Source organism: Oryctolagus cuniculus, chromosome 15 (assembly GCF_964237555.1).
Source record: "Oryctolagus cuniculus chromosome 15, mOryCun1.1, whole genome shotgun sequence".
Taxonomy (NCBI): domain Eukaryota; kingdom Metazoa; phylum Chordata; class Mammalia; order Lagomorpha; family Leporidae; genus Oryctolagus; species Oryctolagus cuniculus.
In genome coordinates, this window is record NC_091446.1 from 60719017 (window position 1) to 60744365 (window position 25349).

Genomic DNA, 25349 nt, shown 5'->3' on the forward strand with positions numbered 1-25349 from the left:
TGCCAGCAGCACTTTGGAGGTAGAAACTCAATCTGGGTCTGCCATGTGGGTGGCCTGCATTGCTAGGAAGCGGTAGTCAGGAACTGAAGCCAGGAACTGAACTCAAGCCTTCTAATTTTTGTTGAAAAAACTCATTTGTCTTATAAGTTTTCTACAGTTTTGCTAATTTTCATCCTTGTGGCATTATTTAACATGTTATGTTATTTTCCTGTGAGTTGATGGTTAGATTATGGAACTTGATCTGGTTCTGGTTTCCTTTGTTTGTTTGTTTGTTTGTTTTGAGGTGGGGAAGAGACATGACTTTGTCAGAGGTGGTACAAATGATTTTTAGATTTCTTTGTGCTTTACTCAGATATTTTATGATCATTATGTGCTATTTATTTTAAAACAGTTTTATTGAGACTTGTGTTAAAATACACAAATTTGAAATGTACAATGTAAGTTTTTTCCCAACATTTTATCATGAAACTTTTTTTAAAAAAAGATTCATTTTGGGGTTACCGTTGTAACATAGTAGGTTAAGCTGCTGCCTGTGGCATCATCATCCCGCATGGACATTGGCTGCTCCACTTACTGTCCAGCTCCCTGCTAATGTGCCTGGGAAAGCAGCAGAAGATGGATGACCCAAGTCCTTGGGCCTTGCACCTACATGGGGTATCTGGAGGAAGCTCTTAGCTCCTGGCTTTTGTCTGGTCCAGCTCTGGCTGTCATGGCCATTTGGGGAATGAGCCAGAAGATGGTTCTCTGTCTCTCCATCTCTAACTATAAATAAAATTAAAAAAAAAATTTTTTTAAAGAGATTCATTTTCTTTATTGGAAAGAGTGAGAGGGGGTTGGTGCTGTGGCATAGCAGGTAAAGCCACTGCATGCAATGCTGGAATCCCTTATGGGCACTGGTTGGAGTCCCAGCTCCTTCACTTCTTTTTCTTTTCTTTTCTTTTCTTTTCTTTTCTTTTCTTTTCTTTTCTTTTCTTTTCTTTTCTTTTCTTTTCTTTTCTTTTCTTTTCTTTTCTTTTCTTTTCTTTTCTTTTCTTTTCTTTTCTTTTCTTTTCTTTTCTCTTCTTTTCTTTTCTCTTCTCTTCTCTTCTCTTCTCTTCTCTTCTCTTCTCTTCTCTTCTCTTCTCTTCTCCCCTCCCCTCCCCTCCCCTCCCCTCCCCTCCCCTCCCCTCCCCTCCCCTCCCCTCCCCTCCCCTCCCCTCCCCTCCCCTCCCCTCCCCTCCCCTCCCCTCCCCTCCCCTCCTCTCCTCTCCTCTCCTCTTCTCTTCTCTTCTCTTCTCTTCTCTTCTCTTCATTTGAAAGGCAGAGTTACAGAGAGGCAGAGGCAGAGAGAAAGAGAGAAGTCTTAGATTTGCTGCTTCACTCCGCAAATGGTTGCAGTGGCTGGAGCTGCGCCAATCCGAAGCCAAGAGCCAAGAGCTTCTTCCGGGCCTCCCACATGGTGCAGGGACCCAAGGACTTGGACCATCTTCTACTTTCCCAGGCCACAGCAGAGAGCTGCATCAGAAGTGGAGCAGCCATGTCCTGAACTGGTGGCCATTTGAGATGCCAGCACTGCAGGTGGCAGCTTTACACACTGTTGCCAGAGCACCAGTTCCAGTGAACACTCTTAGCAACCATATAGATTCTACTGTTAACATTTTACTGTATTTCTTTTATCACATATCTAGCTATCCTTATATCCATCTTAATTTTGATTCATTTCCAGTTGCAGAAATCTGGTATAATTTCCCATAACTATTTATCATATGTGTCTTTAACTAAAGCACAGTATTTAAAATTTTTTAAATTGAGGAAGAATTCACGTAAACTAACCATTTTAAAGTATAAAATGGGGCATTGTCTAGTATATTGATGATCTACAACCATCACTTCTATTTAGTTCCAAAACATTTCCATCACTTTGAAGAGAAACCCCACAATTATCAAGCAATGTCTCCTCAACCTCTCTTTTCTTTTTCTTAGTTGCTGGCAGCCACCAGTCTGCTTTCTGTCTATGGATGTTTCTGTTCTGGATATTCATATAAATGTAGTTATATAATTTGTGTACATTTATTTCTTATTTCCTTTCACTTATATAATGTGTCTGAGATTCATATAATAAAATTTTTAAAAGTACTATTTGTGCGCAACAAATTGTAAAATCTTCAGTGTTCATTTGCTTAATTTTGCTATATTCATACATGTAACTCAAAAACTCATCGAGATATTAAATGCTTAAGTCATCCTAGAAAAGTTCCTTTATGTCCTTTCCTGTCAGATTTCCCCTCTACCCACCCATCTAAAGCAACCACTCTCTAATTTTTTTCCACCAGAGATTTTTGCTTATTCTAGAAGTGCATATAAGTGGAATCATGCTATATGTACTTTCTTTTATAAGACTTCATTCACTCAGTAATTTTGAAATTCATCTACATTGTTTTGTGTAACAGCAGTTGGTTCAATATTTTAAATGCTCAGTAGTATTCTGTTGCTTTAATATACTATATTCTTTTACCTATGGATGGCACTTTGTATATTATTTTTTAATGAGGTTGAGGTTCCCAAGAAAGCTGGTTCTTGACCAAATAGAGAAAATGCTGGGGCTGACGCAGTGACACAGTAGGTTAATCCTCCATCTGTGGCGCCGGCATCTCATATGGGCGCCAGTTCTAGTCCTGGCTACTCCTCTTCCAGTCCAGCTCTGTGCTGTGGCCTGGGAAAGCAGTAGAAGATGGCCCAGGTGCTTGGGTCCCTGAACCACATGGGAGACTGGGAGGAAGCGCCTGGCACCTGGCTTCAGATCAGCACAGCTCCGGCTGTTGCGGCCATTTGGGGAGTGACCCAACAGAGGAAAGACCTTTCTCTCTGTTTCTCTTCTCTCTCTCACTGTCTGTGACTCTAACTCTCAAATAAAATACATAAAATCTTTAAAAAAACAAAGCAAAACAAATAGAGAAAAATGCTTACAAGAAATCTTTCTCAGTAATTTTAATGAAACAGATCTTTCACATTTTCTTTGTTCAAAGCATCTGGCCATCCAGTGCCATTGGTCTCAGAGGCCAGCAGTCATTGGAGATGTCCTTCAGGTGTACAGTGGGTCTGAAGGGAGAGCTATTATTTTCTGTGAGACCAAAAAGAATGTAACTGAAATGGCCATGAATCCGCACATAAAACAGGTAAGTCTTTTTTTCATGTTTTCTCTAATTAAGATTATGAGGATGAATCATTGAACCAGAAATCATGTTGTCCTTCGTGGGTCAGATCTGCCATTCTGAGATTGAGTCTTATTCAGAAAGAAGTTAAGCTAGCCTCTCAGCCTCTTAGGATAGAACATTTTTTAGAATAACTTTTTTTTTTTTTTTTTTTTTTTTTGACAGGCAGAGTGGACAGTGAGAGAGAGAGAGAAAGGTCTTCCTTTGCCATTGGTTTACCCTCCAATGGCCGCCACGGCCGGCGCGCTGCGGCCAGTGCACCATGCTGATCCGAAGGCAGGAGCCAGGTGCTTCTCCTGGTCTCCCATGCGGGTTCAGGGCCCAAGGACTTGGGCCATCCTCCACTGCACTCCCGGGCCACAGCAGAGAGCTGTCCTGGAAGAGGGGCAACCGGGACAGAATCCGGCGCCCCAACCAGGACTAGAACCCGGTGTGCCGGCGCCGCAAGGCGGAGGATTAGCCAATTGAGCCACGGCGCCGGCCTTAGAATAACTTTTATTATGTATATTTGAACATTACAAAATGGTATCAGGATAGAATTCTATCATTATTGATCAGAAGTTTTTTTAAGGCTTTGAAAATATTCTGGAAAATGTAAAGGTTGAAATAAAGTGAAATTGTATGAGTAAAAGTACATAATCTAGAGTTGTATTATAAAATGAATTACCAAAATTTATTGAATGAATGGATCATAATATTAAATCCATATGTCTTTATCTTTTTCTTTTTTAAAGATTTATTTATTTGAAAGGCAGAGTTACAGAAGTAGATGCAGAGAGAGAGGCTTTCATCTGCTGGATCGCTCCCCAAATGGCCACAACAGCTGGTGCTGGGCCGATCTGAAGCCAGGAGCCTGGAGCTTCTTCAGTGTCTCCCACATGGGTGCAGGACCCAAGGACTCGGGCCATCTTGTACTGATTTCCCAAGCCATAGCAGAGAGCTGGATTGGAAGGGGAGCAGGTGGAACTCAAACCAGTGCCCATATGGGATGCCAATGCTGCAGACCAGGGCTTAACCCACTGTGTTACAGCGCTGGTCCCCCACCCATAGTTTTTTCATAATATGCATTTTCTTTATTTTTTATTTATTTGAAGTGCAGAGACAGAGAGAGGGAGAGAGACACACAGACAGAGGGAGATCTTCTGTCTATTGGTTCACTCCCCAGATGCCCAATGCTGGACGAAGCTGAAACCAGGAGCCTAGAATTTAGTTCAATCTCCCATATGAGGGACAGGGATCCAAGTAATCAAGCCAATACCTGCTGCCTCCCTGAGTATGTAATAATAGAAAGCTGGAATGGGAAGTGGAGCTAGGACTTGAACCTAGGCACTCCAGTATGAGATGTGTGCCTCTCAAATGGCTTCTTCAGTGCCAACCCTTATTTTTCTTTAAATAGTTATTTATTTATTTGAAAGGCAGAGTTAGAGGCAGAGAGAAAGATAGCTGTTTCACTCCCCAAGTTGCTGCAACAGCTGGAGCTGCACCGATCTGAAGCCAGGATCCAGGAGCTTCTTCCAGGTGTTCCACACAGGTGCAGGGGCCCAAGGACTTGAGCCATCTTCTACTGCTTTCCCAGGCCATAGCAGAGAGCTGGATCAGAAGTGGAGTAGATGGGACTCGAACCGGCGCCCATGTGAGATGCTAGCACTATGGGCAGCAGCTTTACCTTGTATGCCACAGCGCTGGCCCCACCAACCCTTGTAATACACGTTTCCATGAACTATCTGAGGGTCCCGCATATGTTATTTCATCTATATGCCTGTTTACTTCTTTCTCCAAATTACTATTTTTTTTAATATTTGAAGAGCAGAGAAAGACACAAAGATCTGCTATCTGCTGGTTCACTCTCCTTATGTCTACAATATTTGGGGCTGGGTAGAGCTGAAACCAGGAGCCAAGAAGTCTGTGTCGGTCTCCCACACTGGTGGCAGCCATCACCATTGCCTCCCAGGGTATCTACATTGGTGGGTAGTCAGGAGTCAGAGGTAGAAATCAAACTCAGGTTCTCCATTAAGAGACAAGGTATCTTTTCTTTTCTTTTCTTTTCTTTTTTTTTTTTAAGACTTACTTATTTGAAAGGCAGAAAGGCAGAGTTACAGAGAGGGAGAGGCAGAGGCAGAGTGAGAAATTTTCCATTTGCTGATTCACTCTCCAAATGACTGCAATGGCTAGGGCTGAGCCAGGCTAAGTTAGAAACCAAAGCTTCATCCAGGTTTCCCACGTGGGTAGAGGGGACCAAGCATTTGGACCATCTTTTGCTGCTTTCCTGGTCACATTAGCAGAGAGCTGGATCAGAAGTGGAACAGGCTGGCGCCGCGGCTCACTAGGCTAATCCTCTGCCTTGTGGCGCTGGCACACCGGGTTCTAGTCCCAGTTGGGGCGCCGGATTGTCCCGGTTGCCCCTCTTCCAGGCCAGCTCTCTGCTGTGGCCAGGGAGTGCAGTGGAGGATGGCCCAAGTCCTTGGGCCCTGCACCCGCATGGGAGACCAGGAGAAGTACCTGGCTCCTGCCATCAGATCAGCGCGGTGTGCCGGCTGCGGTGGCCATTGGAGGGTGAACCAACGGTAAAAGGAAGACCTTTCTCTCTGTCTCTCTCTCTCTCACTGTCCACTCTGCCTGTCACAAAAAAAAAAAAAAAAAAAAAAAAAAAAAAAAAAAGTGGAACAGCTTGGAGCCAGTGCTGTGGCATAGCAGGTGAGGTCACTTCCTGTAGTGCCGGCATCCCATATGGGTGCTGGTTTGAGTCCCAGCTGCTCCATTTCTGATCCAGCTCTCTGCTATGGCCTGGGAAAGCAATGGAAGATGACCCAGGTCCTTGAGCCCCTGCACCCATGTGGGAGACCCAGAAGAAGCTCCTGGCTCCTGGTTTCAGTTAGGCCCAGCTCCAACCATTGCAGCCACTTGGGAAGTGAACCAGCAGATGGAAGATCTCTTTCTCTCTCTCTGTCTGCCTCTCTGTAACTCTTCCTTTCTTTTTTTTTTTATTTTTTATTTTATTTTTATTTTTATTTTTATTTATTTTTTTTGACAGGCAGAGTGGATAGTGAGAGAGAGAGAGAGAGAGAGAAAGGTCTTCCTTTGCTGTTGGTTCACCCTCCAATGGCCGCCACGGCTGATCCGATGGCAGGAGCCAGGTGCTTATCCTGGTCTCCCATGGGGTGCAGGGCCCAAGCACTTGGGCCATCCTCCCTTGCACTCCCTGGCCACAGCAGAGAGCTGGCCTGGAAGAGGGGCAACCGGGACAGAATCCGGCGCCCCACTAGAACCCGGTGTGCCAGCGCCGCAAGGCGGAGGATTAGCCTAGTGAGCCCCGGCGCCGGCCTCTCCCTTTCAAATAGATAAATAAATCTTTAATTTAAAAAAAAAAAAAAGGTGGAGCAGCTGAGACTTGAACCAGCATTCATATGGAATGCTGGTGCTGCAGGGAGTGGCTTAACTGCTGTGCCACGGTGCCAGCCCCAAACAAGGATATTTTAACCCCTAGATTAAATGATTGCTTCTCTTGAGGAATGATCTTAATAGAAACCCCAAATGCCATATTATATTCATAAATATTTGGGCGTCTTCAGAAGGACTCTTATAAAACAGGCCGGTGCTGTGATGTAGTGCTTGCAGTGCCAGTATCCCATATGGGTGCCGGTTCCTGGCTGCTGAGCTTCTGATCCAGCTTGCCTCTATGGCCTGGGAAAGCAGTGGAGGATGGCCCAGGTACTTGGACCCCTGTATCCCTATGGGGGACCCAGAAGAAGCTCCTGGCTCATGGCTTCAGATTGGCTCAGCTCCGGCCGTTGCAGCTGGACTGAAACAGCGGGTTGGAGGACTTTTTTTTTTTTTTTTTCCTAATAGTTACACAGAGAGAGAAGGGAGGTAGAGAAAGAGAGGTCTTCCATCCGCTTGTTCACTCCCCAGATGGCCACAACAGCCAGAGCTGTGCAGATCTGAAGCCAGGAGCCAGGAGCTTCCTCCGGGTCTCCCACATGGGTGCAGGGGCCCAGGGATTTGGGCCATCCTGTACTGCTCTCCCAGGCCACAGCAGAGAGCTGGATTGGAAGTGGAGCAGCCGGGCTGCTGTAGGTGGCGGCCTTACCCACTATGCCACAGCGCCGGCCCCATGAAGGACCTTTGTATCTCTCTCACTCTCTGTAACTCTGTCTCTCAAATAAATAAATAAATAAATCTTAAAAAAGAGCCAAAATTCATACAGCTCAAGACCCTAAAGCAGAAAATAATCAGATAAACCAAATACTAAAAATTACTATTCAAGAAAATATGGCTGACATTTTTAAAAATACGTCTGAAATTCTAAAAGAAGTGTACATTGTGGGACTGGCACTGTGGCATAGTGAGTAAAACCGCTGCCTGCAGTGCCGGCATCCCATATGGGTGCCAGTTCAAGTCCCAGCTGCTCCACTTGCAATCTAGCTCTCTGCTATGGCCTGGGAAAGCAGTGGAAGATGGCTCAAGTGCTTGGGCCCCTGACCTGCGTGAGAGACCCAGAAGAAGCTCCTAGCTCCTGAGTTCAGATCCACCCAGCTCTGGCTGTTGAGGCCATTTAGGGGGTGAACCAGTGGATGGAAGACCTCTCTCTCTCTCTCTCTCTCTCTGCCTCTTCTCTGTAACTCTGCCTTTCAAATAAATAAGGATTTTTTTTTTTAAAGTATACATTGTGTACCAGCAACAACATAAAAAAGACCACCACCAAAATATATTCCAGTAGAACTACTGATTTTTAAAAATTACTTACAAGGGAAAAAAAATCAGACTGGCATCTGATTTTTTATAGTAATGTTTTATTCCAACAAACAATGGAAAAACATTTAAGATATCAAAGAAAAGAACCTGTAAATAGTAATTTTATATCCAGCCAAGATAATTTTCAGGTAGAAGATCACAAAGGAGCTATTGTCATCAGGCAGTATTGTCTCCACAAGCTCTTCTTCAGGAATCTACTAGACAACAAGTCACAGAAAAATGCTTCGAGAGACACTGACATAAGGACTGATGGCATAATCAATAAATGATAGTATCACAAAAAGAAGTAGACATTATATATCCGGCTAGTTTGACCTACACAAACAAGCCTGAATTTTCAGGCAGTGTAGAAGATAGAGGAACATGTTAAATATCATGGAAAGTAACATTCTAGATTTATGGAAACTTAGTGTCCTCAGTAACTGTACAATATAAAATAAACAGGTAAAGGAGAAATCCACATGTTAAAAGAGAATCAATAAAATCATACAATTTAAGAATCCTGTTTGAATCCAGATTCCAGAAACATAACAAGGAGAAAAATGGCATTTATAAGACAACACTAAGTGATGTTTGAAAATGTTAATTACTGTTCATTTTCTTAATGTGATAACAGCATTGTTTTTTTTTTTTTTTTGTTTGTTTTTTTAAGGTTTATTTATTTGAAAAGTAGAGTTACAGAGAGAGAGAGAGAGAAAAAAAATCTTCCATCAGTGGTTCACTCCCCAAGTGGCCTCAATGGCTGGAGCTGAGCCAATCCAAAGCCAGGAGCCAGGTGCTTCTTCTGAGTCTCCCACGTGGGTGCAAGGCCCAAGGACTTAGGCCATCTTCTGTGGCTTTCCAAGGCCATAACCCACTACGCCACAGTGCTGCGCCCTTTTCTGCTTCCCTTGGTCACCTGATTTTACATCTTTCTCATCATTTTTATTCACTTAAATTTTTTTTTCTTTTTGAAAAAAAAAATAAATGTATTTATGTATTTGTTTTTATTGGATAGAGATAGAGCTCCAGGTTCACTCCACAAATGCACACAACAGCTGAGGCTGGGCCAGGCCAAAGTCCCAAGCTGGGAACTCAAATTATATCTACCATGTCAGTGCAAGGACCCAAGAATATTTTCATTACCTGTGGGGATATTATTCTGCTAATTTTTTTCCCCCAACCCCTTAATACTTTCTATGGGACTTAACTGTGATCCTGTCTTTTGCTCAGTTTTAGTTGAAATTAATCTCTCTGAACTTTAAATGGGGAGACTTGGGTCAGAATAATTTTTTAGCTTCCTGGCTTTAGCACTGCTTCCTCTGTTATTTTTATTAGTGTTCAAAAATATTCTTTGTAAATTCTACTGATGAAGCTGTTAAAAAAAAAAAAAAGTTGTCCCACTTTTTGAGCTCTAGCTGTGTTCTTCCTTAATTTTTCTGGATCTCTGCATTTCCTTTGCTCCTATTACCCCTATCTTCCTTATTTTGGATGAGCCTGACAGTGTTTCCTCAGGACAGTGTGTCCTAGATAGGAAGCATTGACTTGTTAGTTTGAAAGTTCATGTGAGGCCCAGCTCTTTAGGAACCAGAGCTACTTCAACCTCTGTAGACCTTCCTTGCGGCTCTTCACAGTGATCCCTGGGTGTGCTCTGCCAGTTGCAGTTGCTATTTTCAGCAATTTGCTTGAGAAATATGCTTTCAGAGAAGCAGCTGTTCTCAGAACTAGTGAATTTCCCTCACACCTGCAGATCCTGACCCTTCCTGCTTATGTTTGGAAAATCACAAAACTACTTTGTCATTTATTATTGTCATAGATGTGGTTTTTTTTAAAGATTTATTTTTTTTATTTGAAAGTCAGAGTTACACAGAGAGAGAGAAAGAAAGAGAGAGGTCTTCCATCTGGTGGTTCACTCCCCAATTGGCCACAACGGCTGGAGCTACACCGATCCGAAGCCAGGAGCTAGGAGTTTGTTCCAGGTCTCCCACACGGGTGCAGGGGTCCAAAGACTTGGGCCATCTTCTGCTGCTTTCAAGGGCCGTAGCAGAGAGCTGGATTGGAAGAGAAGCAGCCGGGTCTCAAACTGGTAGCCATATGGGATGCTGGTACTTCAGGCCAGGGCATTAACCCGCTGTGCCACAGCGCCAGTCCATGATAGATATGTTTTTGATTAGTTTTGTTTTCCTAGTTGCTCTGTTTCTATATAGGAATTAGAGAGTTAAAGACTATGCTGTCACCGTCTTCCCCAGTATCATTTTAATTAATTGTGTAACATTAGCCTTGACTTTTTTTTTTTTTAATATTTATTTATTTGAAAGAGTTAGAGAGAAGGAGAGGCAGAGAGAGGTCTTCCATCCGCTGGGTCACTCCCCAAATGGCTTCAACAATTGGAGCTGCGCTGATCTGAAGCCAGGAGCCAGGAACTTCTTCCGTGTCTCCCACGCTGGTGCAGGGGCCCAAGGACTTAGCCGTCTTCTGCTTTTCCAGGCCACAGCAGAGAGCTGGATCGGAAGTGGAGCAGCCGAGTCTTGAACCAGTGCCCATATAGGATGCCGGTGCTTTAGGCCAGGATGTTAACCCGCTGTGCCACAGCGCCAGCCCCAGCTTTGATCTTTCAAGTGTCTGGTATAAACATACAGATGCTGGGGCCGACACTGTGGTGTAGCAGGTAAAGCTGCCACCTGCAGTGCCAACATCACTTTTGGGCACCGGTTCAAGTCCCAGCTGCTCCACTTCTTATCCAGCTCTCTGCTATTGCCTGGGAAAGCAGTGGAAAATGACCAAAGTCCTTGGACCCCTGAACCTGTGTGGGAGACCTGGAAGAAGCTCCTGGCTCCTGGCTTTGGATCGGTGCAGCTCCAGCCAATGCAGCCAGCTGGGGAGTGAACCAGCAGATGGAAGACCTTTCTTTCTCTGCCTCTCCTCTCTCTGTGTAACTCTTACTTTTAAATACATAAATAAATCTTTAAAAAAAAAAAAAGGCTTTTTAGGCTGGCACCGTGGCTCACTTGGTTAATACTCTGCCTGCAGCGCTGGCATCCCATATGGGCACTAGGTTCTAGTCCCGGTTGTTCCTCTTCCAGTGCAGCTCTCTGCTACAGCCTGGGAAGGCAGTGGAGGATGGCCTAAGTGCTTGGGCACCTGCACCCGCATGGGAGACCAGGAGGAAGCACCTGGCTCCTGGCTGCGGATCGGCGCAGCACGCAGACCGTAGCAGCCACTTGGGGGGTGAACCAACAGAAGGTAGACCTTTCTCTCTGTCTCTCTCTCTCTCTAACTCTGCCTGTCAAAAAAAAAAAAAAAAAAAAAGATATTTAAAAAATTACTTATTTGAGAGGTAGAGTTACAGAGAGAGAGAGAGCTTCTATCTGCTGGTTCACCCCCCAAATGGCCACAATGGCTGGAGCTAGGCTGATCAGGAGCTTCTGGGTCTCCCATGTGGGTGCAGGAGTCCAAGCACTTAGATCATCTTCCACTGCTTTCCATAGCCATCAGCAAGGAGCTGGATTGGAAGTGGAGCAGCCTATCATGCTCAGCGCCGGCCCCTAAAAATAGTTTTAAGACCTAAAAAAGTAGTGGGTTTTTTTTTGCAACAAATGGGCAATAACTGTAGAAATAATAGAAACTATGTGTATATATAGATACATATATATTAAATCACACCTGTAGCTCCAGTCATTGTATACATGCTAATAGTGCTCAGATCTTTTTCCAGGTTAGATCTGCCTCCAGAACACTAGTCCTGTGTTTATTCTGCTGGCCCCAGACATCTCAACACATTATGTGCCTAAAATCGAGTTCATTCTTTCTATACTGCTAGACCCACTCTGTCTTTATTGTTGAATGATATATCTACCCAAAGCCTAAGCAGAAATTTGTGTATCACCCTTGATTTTTTTCCTCCCCATTTGCCATTCAGATAGCTACAAGGTATTTTTGGATTCTATACCCTGTGGTTTAAAATGGTTCATTTTCTACCCTAGCTGCAGAAGCTCAGTATCTGGGAGTCACATTTAGTATGTCTCTTTCCTTTATACCTCATTTCCACCCTAAACCAAGTCCTTTCCATTTCATTAACGAGAGTAGTTCTGGAATTCAGCTACAGCTTAGCCCCTACCTACCTTTCCAGCCTCCTTTTATTACATTTCTGTCTCATTCTGCCACTCTCTTCATGTAAGCTGTACTTTCTCTCATCACAGGGTTCTATTAGTCTACCTTTTTATTTTTAAGATTTGTGTGTTTGAAAGGCAGAGTTACAGAGAGAGAGGGAGAGACACACAGAGAGAAATCTTCCATTTGCTGGTTTACTGCCCTAAATGGCCACAATGACCCAGGCTGGTCTAGACTGAGGCTAGGAGCCTGGAACTCCATCTGGGTCTCCCACATGTTGAATGGCTTGGACCATTTTCCACTGCCTTCCCAGGTACATTATCAGGGAGCTGGATTGCAAGTAGAGCAGCTGGGACTCAAATGGGATGCTAGTGTCCCACACCACAGCTTAACCTGTTGTGCCACAGTGCTGGCTTCCTAGTAGTCTATCATACCTAGCAAGTCCCCATCTTCAGGTCTGTCTGAAGCTTTACTTTTCAGGCGGTCTCTTTTGGCTCGGAACCAGGCCACATGGTTCTCTTAAATTTGTTAACTACATTTCTTTCCATGCCTTATTATTTGGTTGACATCCATATCTAACCAGAGTGTAAACCATGAGGCTAGAGGCAGTCTTATTTTTGTTTGCAATTTTTTTTTTTGACAGGCAGAGTGGACAGTGAGAGAGAGAAAGGTCTTCCTTTACCATTGGTTCACCCCCCAATGGCCGCTGCGGCCGGCACACTGTGGCCAGTGCACTGCGCTGATCTGAAGGCAGGAGCCAGGTGCTTCTCCTGGTCTCCCATGTGGGTGCAGGGCCCAAGCACTTGGGCCATCCTCCACTGCACTCCCGGGTTACAGCAGAGAGCTGGACTGGAAGAGGAGCAACCAGGACAGAATCCGGCGCCCCGACCGGGACTAGAACCCAGTATGCCGGCGCCGCAGGCGGAGGATTAGCCTAATGAGCCGCGGCGCCAGCCTGTTTGCAGTTTTTAAGAAAGATGTATTTATTTATTTGAAAGAGTTATAGAGAAAGGGACAGAGAGGGAGGGAGGAAGATCTTCCATCTGCTGGGTCACTCCCTAAATGGCCACAACAGCTGGGTAAAGCACCTGGCTCCTGGCTTTGGATTGGCGCAGTGCACCAGCCGTGGCGGCCATTTGGGGAGTGAACCAATGGAAGGAAGACCTTTCTCTCTGTCTCTCTCTCTCTCTCTCTCACTGTCTGTAACTCTACCTGTCAAATAAGTAAAAAAAAAAAAAAAAAAAAAAAATAGCACAACTTTTATAATAGTTATAAAAATATTAAAATGTTTGTAATTTTAAAATACATTTGAGAGCCAGAGAAAGATCTTCCATTCAGTGTTCGCTCCCCAGATGCTGCAGTGACTGGAGCTGAATCCGAGCCAGGAGTCAGGAATACAATCCAAATCTACACAGGTGATAGGAGCCCAATTTGACCTATCACCACTGCTTCCCAGAGTCTGCATAGATGGGAAGCTGGAGTCAGGGGCTGGAGTTGGGAATCCAACACAGGTGCTTTGATGTGGGGAAAAAATGGGCATCTTAACTGCCAGACTACATGTTCATAGTTTTGACCCAGAAAATTCAACTTCTAGGTAGGTGTCCTACTGAAATACACTGAGGCATCTGGGGATATAAGTACAAGTACAAAGTTGTTTACTGTAGCATTGTTTCTATAGGTGAATATTTGAATATGACCTAACTGCTCAAATAAATGATACTATATCCATATGAAGAAATTGTATTCAGTTTTTAACAGTTAAGTAGAGTTAGATCTGTAGATATGGAGACAGGGCAAATATGTATTTGATTTATGAAGTAGGTCACAAAATTGTACCTAAATAGTATAATTCATTATAAATAAATATATAAATTATAGTATATGATAATATATAAGTAATATAAAATAGCTGATAGAATATGCACTAGGAGCCTGTGCTGTGGTGTAATGGGTAAAGCTGCTGCATGCAGTGCTAGCATCCCATATGGGTACCGGTTTGGGTCCCGGCTGCTTCACTTCCGATCCAGCTTTCCCTGCTGTCGCCTGGGAAAGCCGTAGAAGATGGCCTAAGTCCTTGGGCCTCTGCACCCACGTGGGAGACCCTGAAGAAGCTCCTGGCTTTGGATTGGCACAGCTCTGGCCATTGTGGCCATCTGGGGAGTGAACCAGCAGATGGAAGACTTCTATCTTTCTCTCTCTCTCTCTCTCTCTCTCTCTGCTCCTCTGTAATTCTGCCTTTCAAATAAATAAATCTTCAAAAAAATATGCACCAAAGTGTGAATTAGTTCTGAGAGGTTGGTTGGTATTAGAGAAACATGTACATTTTATTAAATATTTTGTGTTTGATGTTTTAAAAGACTATAAGCAGGGCCGGCACTGTGGTGCAGTGGGTTAGTCTTTTGCCTGTGGCACCGGCATCCCATATGGGCACTGGTTCTAGTCCTGGCTGCTCCTCTTTCGATCCAGCTCTCTGCTGGGGCCTGAGAAAGCAGTGGAAGATAGGCCAGATGCTTGGGCCCCTGCACCTGCATGGGAGACCCAGAGGAAGCTTCTGGCTCCTGGCTTCGGATCAGCACAGCTTAAGCTGTTGCATCCAATTGGGGAGTTCACCAGCCAATAGAAGATCTCTTCTTTCTCTCTGTTTCTTTGCCTATCCTTCTCTCTCTGTGTAACTCTGACTTTCAAATAAATAAAGACAGTAAGCATGCATCATTAAAATTATCAGGAAACAAGAAGATTAAAAAACAATGCAGGGGCCGGTGCTATGGCGCAGCAGGTTCAAGCCCTGGCCTGAAGCGCCAGCATCCCATATGGGTGCTGGTTCTAGTCCCAGCTGCTCCTCTTCCGATCCAGCTCTCTGCTATGGCCTGGGATGGCAGTGGAAGATGGCCCAAGTCTTTGGGCCCCTGCACCCACATGGGAGACCAGGAAGAAGCTCCTGGCTCCTGGCTTCGGATCAGTGCAGCTCCGGCCATTGTGGCCATCTGGGGAGTGAACAAATGGATGAAGAACTCTCTGTCTCCACCTCTCTCTATAAATCTGTCTTTCAAATAAATAAAATCTTTTAAAAAATGCATAAAGAGCATGACTGTATAGTGTTACTGTGTTATTTGCAAGTATGAGCTATTCACACTTAATTTCTCCCCTCTTTTCAAATAGAATGCCCAGTGTTTACATGGGGACATTGCACAGTCACAGAGAGAAATTACTCTGAAAGGCTTCAGAGAAGGTAGTTTTAAAGTTCTGGTGGCAACCAATGTGGCTGCCCGTGGTTTGGACATTCCTGAGGTTGACCTCGTGATTCAAAGTTCTCCTCCACAGGTAGGAAATGGGATTTGGTTTGGGGAAGATAAGAGTAACTTTAAAAATTCCTATTTTATTGACACAGAATTGCTTGATATGTGAAAAATATGTCATTTTTTCTTACTCTAAGGCTATTGTTTATTAGTGTGGTGTTACATTGGTCAGCATGTGGTGGCTTTGCAAATGATTAACCTCATTGTTTGGTGCTGAAACAGAGCAATAAAATCATGCAAAGGAAGAAGAAAGTACTCTGGTGTGAGGTGAATAAAAACCTTTGCCCTAAAATACAGCTGTGTAAATTCATTGGGATGTTGAAAAGTACATGCAACAGGATTGAAATAAAAATGTTATTACTGTTATTAGCAAATTTTGAAAAAGTATTACCACTTCTGTTTTTAGGATGTTGAGTCCTATATCCATCGCTCTGGACGCACAGGTAGAGCTGGCCGGACAGGGATTTGCATATGTTTTTATCAACCAAGAGAAAGAGGTCAACTAAGATATGTGGAACAAAAAGCAGTAAGTAGAGTTAAATTATTTCAGTCTTGTTATCTAATTGGTCTCTCAGAAGATAACTCATTTTCTATTCTCATAACTTTTCTCAATGTAAACAGCATTTGGATATGAAGCTTGTGGAGAGCTAAATTTATGTCAGCTACAAGACTGTTTTAATACAGCTTTTGTTGCGAAGACAGAAGAACTTATTTTCTCATTTTTCCCTTGAATTCCTCCCTTGATACTAAAATTAGAAGTGCACTGTGATTTCAGTAATTCATGGTCCAGCTCATAGACTGGGTGGCTGTGACACAGTTTTGGTGTAATAGTTAAGATATGTTACATAATGGTACATAACAGTACTTAATGGTACAGTGGCCAATTTATGTAAGAAATTAAACATTTTCTGTGGTCTAGATTTTTGAAGTATTTCACATTTTTCATATTTTTGACTTTTTTATATGCTATTTCATATACTTTATAAAATGAGATGTGGTAATAAGGAAAAAGTTGATAAATTTAAACATCTTTTTCTTCTTTAGCATCAGCTTTGTTTTGCAAGTGAAATTCCATGATTTTAACTAAGGAAAAATTGAAAAAAAAATTTCTTTTTTGGAATTTTGGAATAAATCAGTGATTTATTAGAAAAAGCAGATCTTTTGTTGTCTGCTAGGGCTTGGAAATCTTTAAATCCAAGAAGTGGAAATTCAACAAACTATATTAACTTAGGAATTACTTGTGAAGACTTCCATTTTTCTTTAATGTAATTCTTTCATTTTCAGGGAATTACTTTTAAACGTGTAGGTGTTCCTTCTACAATGGATTTAGTTAAATCTAAAAGCATGGATGCCATCAGGTATGCTTTCTGAACTTGCTGAATAATATTTTCTTTTGTGTTAGGCTATTCATCTTTAAGCTCTCCTAGTTCATATATCAGAAAATTTTAATCACCAGTTTTACCAGCGACATTTAGTTTTATTAAAATACAAAACGTTACTCTTTTCCCATTCGTTCTCTTGTTGTTGTTTTTTTTTTTTTGCTGTGTCTTGACCAAGGACATTTATTATTTTTAAACCATAGGTCTCTGGCTTCTGTCTCTTATGCTGCTGTGGATTTTTTCCGACCATCAGCCCAGAGACTGATAGAAGAGAAAGGGGCAGTGGATGCACTGGCTGCAGCATTAGCCCACATTTCTGGTGCATCAAGCTTTGAACCACGATCTTTGATCACTTCTGATAAGGTAGAAATCTGTGAGGAAATTGTATGTGGTTGTTAAAAAGTCAAAATTGAACCATTGCAGATACTGTAGAGTGAATTACTGAGTACTGAATTTAATCTCTTCAATATACTTTGCTTGTTATGCAGAAAAAAACTGTTTTGCTCTGCTCTGTTTAGAAATTAGGCTTCCCATTTTCTCTAGCCCCTCAATAAATGCCTTTTTATAAAAAAAAAAAAAAAAAAAAAAAAGATTTATTTGAAAGGCAGAGTGAGGGAGAGCAAAGAGATAGATATCTTCCATTCACTGGTTCACTCCTCAGATGCCCACAACAGCTTTGGGGTTGGGCCAAAGCCAAGAGCCAGGAACTCCATCTGTGTCTCCCATGGGGTTGCAGGAGCCCCAGTGTCTGGGCCATCCTTCACTGTCTTCCAGATGCATTAGCAGGAAGCTGAAATAGAAGTGGAGTAGCTGGGACTCTAACTCCTAACTCTGATATGGGAAACAGGCATCCCAAGTGGTGGCTTACCCCACTGCACCCCAACACCTACCCCCAAGAAATGCTTTTTGACAGCTAGCTCCTCCAAATTTTCAGGCCTATAGAAAAATTGAAAAAAGAGGGTAGTAAATAACCATATACTTCCACCTAGATTTAACAACTGTTAATATTCTGCATTTGCTTTTTATTTTCATTTGTACTTTTTCTTCTAAACCATTTGAAAGTAGGTTGAAACATCACAGCCTGATCCTTAAATATTTCAGTACTCATCCTCTAAGAATAAGTGTATTCTCCTCCATAATCACGGACCCATAATCTCATCTGTGAAAATTGATTTATAATTCTGTATCATCTAATGTAGTCCGTATTCAGATTTGCCTCATTGAGGCTGGTGCTGTGGCGTAGTGGGTAAAACCTCCACCTGTAGTGCCAACACCCCATATGGGCACCGGTTCAAGTCTTGGCTACTCCACTTCTGATCCAGCTCTCTGCTATTGCCTGGGAAAGCAGTGGAAGATGGCCTAAGTCCTTGTGGCCTTGCACCCATGTGGGAGACCTGGAAGAAGTTCCCAGCTCCTGGCTTCAGATCGGCATAGCTCCAGCCGTTGCGGCCATCTGGGGAGTGAACTAGCGAATGGAAGACCTCTCTTTCTCTCTCTGCCTCTCCTTCTATCTCTGTGTAATGCTTTCAAATAAATAAATAAATCTTTAAAAAAAATGAAGATTCATTTATTTGAAAGGAAGAGTTACAGAGAGGCAGATGTCTTCCACCCACTGGTTTACTTCCCAGATGGCCTCAATGGCTGGAGCTGTGCTGATCAGGAGCCAGAAGCTTCTTCCGGGTCTCCCACGCGGGTGCAGGGGCCCAAGCACTTGGGCCATCTTCTACTGCTTCCCCAGGTCACAGCAGAGAGCTGGATCCTAAGTGGAGCAGCCAGGACTTGAATTGGTGCCCATATGGGATGCTGGCACTGCAGGCGGCAGCTTTACCCGCTACGCCACAGCGCTGGCCCCATAAATAAATCTTTAAACAAACAAACAAACAGATTTGCCTCATAATCCGAAAAGTATCTATCTGGAGAGGAAAAATAAAAAATTCTTTCTTTGCACAGTATTGTGCTAGTTGAAACTTGTATACCAGAACCTACTCTTCATTTTGTAGCTTGCTACAGACCCATGCCAAGTAAGAACTAGACTATGCATTTAATACGGTAGCTGGCAAAGTAAGAACTGCATGTATGTGTGGAGGGGTATCTGTGTGCACATGCATTTTTGTAACACCATCTGACCAGGCCACTAGAAGGTTGTTATCAGATGTCAACACATACCACACCAAGTCTACAAGTAATTAAAATTACTTGGGTACAAGCAAGGAGACACTCATCAGTGGGAGAGTTCTCTGATGTCTGGGTAGAGAATGAGAAAGAGCCTGGTCCTGGGGATCTCGATCAGATAAGAGACTGCTGACAGGTTTTTGAACAACCATTGTGCAGACTAATTTTGAGCAGCCCATTGGGAGTAGGGAGCAAAAGGGGCAGAGCAGCTTAACTTACATGGAAGTTATTTGGTGTAGCACAAATGAGTGCAGCTGATTGGTCTCCCTGGCAGGTCATTAATAGTTTAGCCAGGCTGGCGCCGTGGCTCAATAGGCTAATCATCCGCCTTGCGGCGCTGGCACACCGGGTTCTAGTCCCGGTCGGGGCACCGGATTCTGTCCCGGTTGCCCCTCTTCCTGTCTAGCTCTGCTGTGGCCCGGGAAGGCAGTGGAGGATGGCCCAAGTGCTTGGGCCCTGCACCCACCTGGGAGACCAGGAGAAGCACCTGGCTCCTGGCTTCGGATCAGCGTGGTGTGCCGGCCACAGCGCGCCGGCAGCAGCGGCCATTGGAGGGTGAACCAACGGTAAAAGGAAGACCTTTCTCTCTGTCTCTCTCTCTCACTGTCCACTCTGCCTGTCAAAAAAAAAAAAAAAAAAAAAAAAAAAAGGCTAATAGTTTCACCAAATATCATTGTACTGGGAGTAACTTATTATACCCATCTCTCTTGCCATACACACACACACACACACACACACACACGGATCAAGGTCCAAATAAGGTTGTGTTTGGTTTTCGGATTTTTTCAGTCTGTAACTGAAAATTTTTATTTTTCATTGCATTGATTTTTTGTGTGTATGTGTGAAAAGTCTAGGTAAGCTGTCTACTAGAATACTTCACCTGTATTTTTCTGAATTTATTTTCTTAGTGCATCATTTACTTTTGCCTTTATCCAGAATCTTTCCTATAAGCTGGAAGCAGTGTCAGAAGTTGATTTTATATTCAGGTTAAATTTTTTGGCAAGAGTACTTCATTCATATTTTGTACTTTTTTTTTTTTTTTTTTAAGAGTTAAGATCTGAATGTGGGCAGTCTTGCACCTTGACCTCTTTTTTTTTAAGATTTATTTGAGGCCGTCACTGCAGCTCAATAGGCTAATCCTCCACCTGCGGCGCTGGCACACCGGGTTCTAGTCCCGGTTGGGGTGTTGCATTCTGTCCTGGTCGCCCCTCTTCCAGTCCAGCTCTCTGCTGTGGCCCGAGAGTGCAGTGGAGAATGGCCCAGGTCCTTGGGGCCTGCACCCCATGGGAGACCAGGAGAAGCACCTGGCTCCTGGCTTCGGATCAGCGCAGTGCACTGGCCACAGTGTGCTTACCGCAGCGGCCATTGGAGGGTGAACCAATGGTAAAGGAAGACCTTTCTCTCTGTCTCTCTCACTGTTCACTCTCCCTGTCAAAAAAAAAAAACTTACTACACCACACCGCCGATCTCCAAAATGTAGTTGCAAAGAAGTTATTTCTTTAGTGGCTATGTTATGCCATTGGCTTATAAGAAGTACACAGTTAAGTTATGAAGGTCGGGGCTGGTGCTGTGGTGCAGTGGGTTAACACTATAGCCTGAAGTGCTGGCATCCCTTATGGGCGCCAGTTTGAGACCTGGCTGCTCTACTTCCAATCCAGCTCTCTGCTATGGCCTGGGCAAGCAGTAGAAGATGGCCCAAGTTCTTGGGCCCCTGCACCTGCGTGGGAGATTTGGAAGAAGCTCCTGGCTCCTGGCTTCAGATCAGCACAGCTCCAGCCATTGTGGCCATTGTGGCCAATTGGAGAGTGAACCATCAGATAGAAGACCTCTCTCTCTCTGTCTCTCCTCTCTCTCTCTCTCTCTCTCTCTCTCTCTCTCTCTCTCTCTCTTCTCTCTCTCTGTAACTCTGACTTTCAAATAAATAAATAAATCTTAAAAAAAAAAGTCATCAAGGTCTATAGCCATTGTCCTGCTGCTGCTGCTATTTTCTAAATATAATGTGACTTTATTCCTTAGGGGTTTGTGACCATGACTCTGGAAAGCCCTGAAGAAATACAGGATGTCAGCTGTGCGTGGAAAGAGCTTAACAGAAAGCTGAGTAGCAATGCTGTGTCCCAAGTTACCAGAATGTGCCTCCTGAAAGGAAATATGGTAGGCTTTTCTAGAAAAAAGGTCTTTTAATCAACAAATTTAAAAAAATCTTTTTAATCAACTACCTCAAACATTTATAAAGACTGGAAAATTTTGTACCTCCTTTTTATTTATTTTTTTTTTGAAGTCTAATGGGATGACTAATACTGCTTTCTTTATGTGTTAGTTTGTTTCCAGTTATAAATTTGGGTGTTATGTAAACAGTCTGACCTTAGAGCTGGAAGTCATTCTGCTTGGTTTCACTATTTAATACTCAGGTTATCTAAGTTTCTGCTTTTGTGTATATATTATGTGTGGCTGTATATTTATGCTCCAAGACTAAGTAACTAATGCTTGGAAGAGTTACATGGCTCTATAATTTAGAGAACATGTATTATTGTTTGTTAAGTGGCTGTTGTTGATTGTTAATGAGGGTAATAGTATGAATTAATTGAGGTATTTTAATATTTATTTAACAGTTGATACTCTATAATCTTAGTGACTAGGATTTCTTCTTTTGGTTTTGAGAGATGTTATATTTATTCATCTAATCTACTACATAGATTAATTCTAGAATAGAATTTATTAACTAGATTGTGTATTGCAGATAATCATTTGTCTCAAAGTGTCTTATTACTTACCTTGAAAAAAGATTTGAGGCAAGTATGAGACAAATATACACATTCAAAAAAAAGTAGAGAAGAGGGAAAGTATTACAGTATGCACAGGCCAAACTAGTAGTTGTACTTGAATATTAAATAAACTTCCAGTGTATTGGCAGCCAAGATCAAAGAGGAGATATCCTCAGTTCTCTCAGCCTCGTTATCTGATAAACACTGAAGCTCTTCAGGAGAGAAACTTTCTGACACTGAAGTTTTAAAGGAATGTATTATAAGAATGATTCTATAAGGGATTTTTTTTTTTTTTTTTTTTTTACTTATTTGACAGAGTTAGACAGTGAGACAGAAAGGTCTTCCTTCCATTGGTTCACCCCCTACATGGCCACTACAGCCGGTGCTGTGCCATTCCGAAGCCAGGAGCCAGGTGCTTCCTCCTGGTCTCCCACGTGGGTGCATGTGCCCAGTCACCTTGGCCATCCTCCACTGCCTTCCTGGGCCACAGCAGAGAGCTGGACTGGAAGAAGAGTAGCCGGGACTAGAACCTGGTGCCCCTATGGGATGCCAGCGCCGCAGGCAGAGGATTAGCCAAGTGAGCCACGGCACCAGCCCCTTATAAGGGATTTTATAGTGTTTACAAAAACTTCTACTAGAGAGTAGATTCTTATTCACTGTAGTTAATCATTAGATACTATGGTGTTACTTTTCAGATTTAGAAAAATATATTAAGCTCCACTCTGTCAGGCTTTGATAGTTTATCTATTTTGATCCTCTCTGCAATCATGGGACAAATCTAATCCTTTCATTAAAGCCTAATTTACCAGCAAATATTAGTTTATTGATAAACAATTAACTTTCAAATAAAAATATTTTTTTCTTTTAGGGTGTTTGCTTTGATGTTCCTACAATCGAGTCAGAAAGTTTACAGGTATTTTAAAAATTTTATTTTTTAAAGTATGTTTCTCTAAAAGATAATGTCTTTTATTTATTTATTTATTTGAAAAAGAGAGAGGTGAGGGAGAGAAAGATCTTCCATCTGCTAGTTCACTCCCTATATGGCTACACCAGCCAGGGCTGAGCCAGGCAGAAGCCAGGAGCCAGGAGCTTAATCTAGATCTCCTATGTGGGTGACACAGATCCAAGCGCTGGGCCATCTTTTGCTGCATTTCCCAGGCCATTAGCAGGAAGCTAGATTGGAAATGGAGCAGCAGGACATGACCTGGCACCTGTATGATATGCCAGTGTCATAGAAGGTAGCTTTACCCACTATGACACAATACCATCCTCCAAAATGATAGAATATTATAATAACCCTGATGTGCCTATTACCAAGCTCCTGATTCCAGCTTCCTGCCAAAGTACACCCTGGAAGTAGTAGTTGATGGCTCAAGTAGTTGAGTCCCTGCCACCACACTTGGGATCTGAATTGAGTTCCTGGCACCTGGCTTCAGCCTGACCTGGTCCTAGCTGTTGCAGGTGTTTGGCAAGTGAGCCAGCAGATGAGAGACCTCTGTCTGCCATTCTTTCTCTTTCAATAAGTAAATAAATCAATAAAAACTTTAAAAATTTTTACTTTTCCTACAAAAGAAACAGGTTGTCCACTAGATTTCTATAGTGAAGAGTTTATTGATCCCTGTACACACACACACACACACACACACACACACACACACAAATATTTTGAAATAAGAATCGGATTAGTTCTTTTTCTGAGGTCTTTTTTTTTTTTTTTTAAAGATTGTTTATTTGAAAGGCAGAGTTACAAAGAGAGAAGGAGAGAAAGAGAGAAAGTGATTTTCCATCCACTGGTTCACTCCCCAGATGGGCCTTGATGGCTGGAGCCAGGAACCTGGAACTCCATCCAGGTCTCCTATATGGGTGGCAAGGGCCCAAGAACTTGGGCCGTCTCCCACTGCTTTCCCAGGCATATTAACAGGGAGCTGGATTGGAAGTGGAACAGCTGAGACTCAAACCTGTGCCAATATGGGATGCTGATATCTGAGGTGGTGGCTTTACCCTCCTCACCAAAACACAGGCCATCCCCTCCGAGGTCCTTTTAAAAATTTATAACATATTGTAGACAGTTATTTTTTTAAAGATATTTATTTATTTATTTGAAAGAGTTACACAGAGAGAGGAGAGGCAGAGAGAGAGAGGTTTTCCATCCGATGGGTCACTCCCCAGATGGCTACAACGGCCGGAGCTGTGCCGACCTGAACCCAGGAGCTTCTTCCACTGCTTTCCCAGGCCAAAGCAGAGAGCTGGACAGGAAGTGGAGCAGCTGGGTCTCAAACCAGTGTCCATATGGATGTCGGCACTTCAGGCCAGGGCGTTAACCCACTGCGCCACAGTGCCGCCCCCCCCCCCTTTTTTTTTTAAGATTTATTTATTTGAAAGGCAGAGTCACAAAGAAGCAGAGAAAGAGAGGTCTTCCATTTGCTAGTTCACTCCCCAGATGGCCACAACTGCCAGAGCTGGGCCAGTCTGAATCCGGGAGCCAGGAGCTTCGGGTCTCCCACATGGGTGCAGGGGCCCAAGCACCTGGGCCATCTTTTACTGCTTTCCCAGGCCACAGCAGAGAGCTGGATCGGAAGAGGAGCAGCCAGGACTCAAAGCAGCACCCAAATGGGATGCTGGCACTGCAGGCAGCGGCTTTACATGCTGTGCCTCATGTTTTTCTTTTAAGATGAACGTTTTAGGGTGACTGTGTAGCCAAAGGTTTGTGGTTGTTTTGTTTAGTTTAGTTAATGGAGTACCTGCCATGTTTAGACTTTGTAAAAAAATTATATCTTATTTGTATTTGAGAGGCAGAGAGTGAGACAGAGCTGCTGGTTTACTCCCTAAAGGCTGAAGCATTGGGCTGAAGCTGTGATCTCAAGCCTTTTTTTTTTTTTAAGTTACTTCATTTATTTGAAAGAGTTACAGAGAGAGGTAGAGACAGAGTCTGCCATCCGCTGGTTCACTCCCCAGATGGCCGTAACGGCAGAGCTGTGTCATTCTGAAGCCAGGAGCTTCTTTTGGGTCTCCCACACGGGTGCAGAGGCCCAAGGATCCGGGCCATCTTCCACTGCTATCCCGGGCCATACCAGAGAGCTGGATCAGAAGAGGAGCAGGGGGACTAGAACCAGCGCCCATATGGGATACCAGCACTTCAGGCCAGGGCTTTAACCCGCTGTGCCACAGCACCAACCCCTGAAGCTGGGATCTCAATCCTTGTCTTCCACACGGGTGGCAGAGACACAGCTACTTAAGCCATCACTACTGCTTCCCAGGATCTGCATTAGCAGGAAGCTGGAGTCAGGGGCTTGAGCTGGGAATTGAACCTAGGCACTCTAATATGAGATGCAGACATCTTAACTGCTAGGCTAAATACCTGCCCTGGTTTGTACATTTTTAAGATTTTGGTCACTAATGGTATGTGTGGGTATTTATTGCTTCCCATTCTTACGAACAAGGTATCTGATTACCAGTTTTCCTTGACAACTCATGATCGTAATGAACAGCAGTTGATCTAGCAAGACAGAACACATTGATGCTCTTATAAGCTGCTGATTTGTGTCCTGGATTTTACTCCATTACTAAATTGTTTCCAATGGCTATGTTGTTTATTCTCTGGCATCCGCTCTCTACTTTATGCTCTTGTCTATAATTGCTGAAAAAATGTACCACTTATTAATTGTCTATCTGCTACGTGCTGAGAAACCAGAGAGTGCTCTCTTCCAG

The 25349-nt window shown here is 43.4% G+C and overlaps 1 protein-coding gene across 7 annotated transcripts in view; it reads left to right on the forward strand.

The window, feature by feature from the left end:
- DDX50 (DExD-box helicase 50) overlaps positions 1-25349 on the forward strand; it is a 46239-nt gene that overhangs the window by 20132 nt on the left and 758 nt on the right. For 5 of the 7 annotated variants that reach the window (XM_070057770.1, XM_070057771.1, XM_002718449.5 and 2 more), the window contains 7 exons: positions 3006-3155; positions 15192-15353; positions 15735-15854; positions 16613-16686; positions 16911-17070; positions 20896-21030; positions 22510-22554. In XM_070057770.1, the coding sequence (XP_069913871.1) occupies positions 3006-3155; positions 15192-15353; positions 15735-15854; positions 16613-16686; positions 16911-17070; positions 20896-21030; positions 22510-22554 (846 nt within the window). The remainder of the gene's footprint in view (positions 1-3005; positions 3156-15191; positions 15354-15734; positions 15855-16612; positions 16687-16910; positions 17071-20895; positions 21031-22509; positions 22555-25349) is intronic. The other 2 variants (XM_051823244.2, XM_070057773.1) reach the window with 1 other exon arrangement.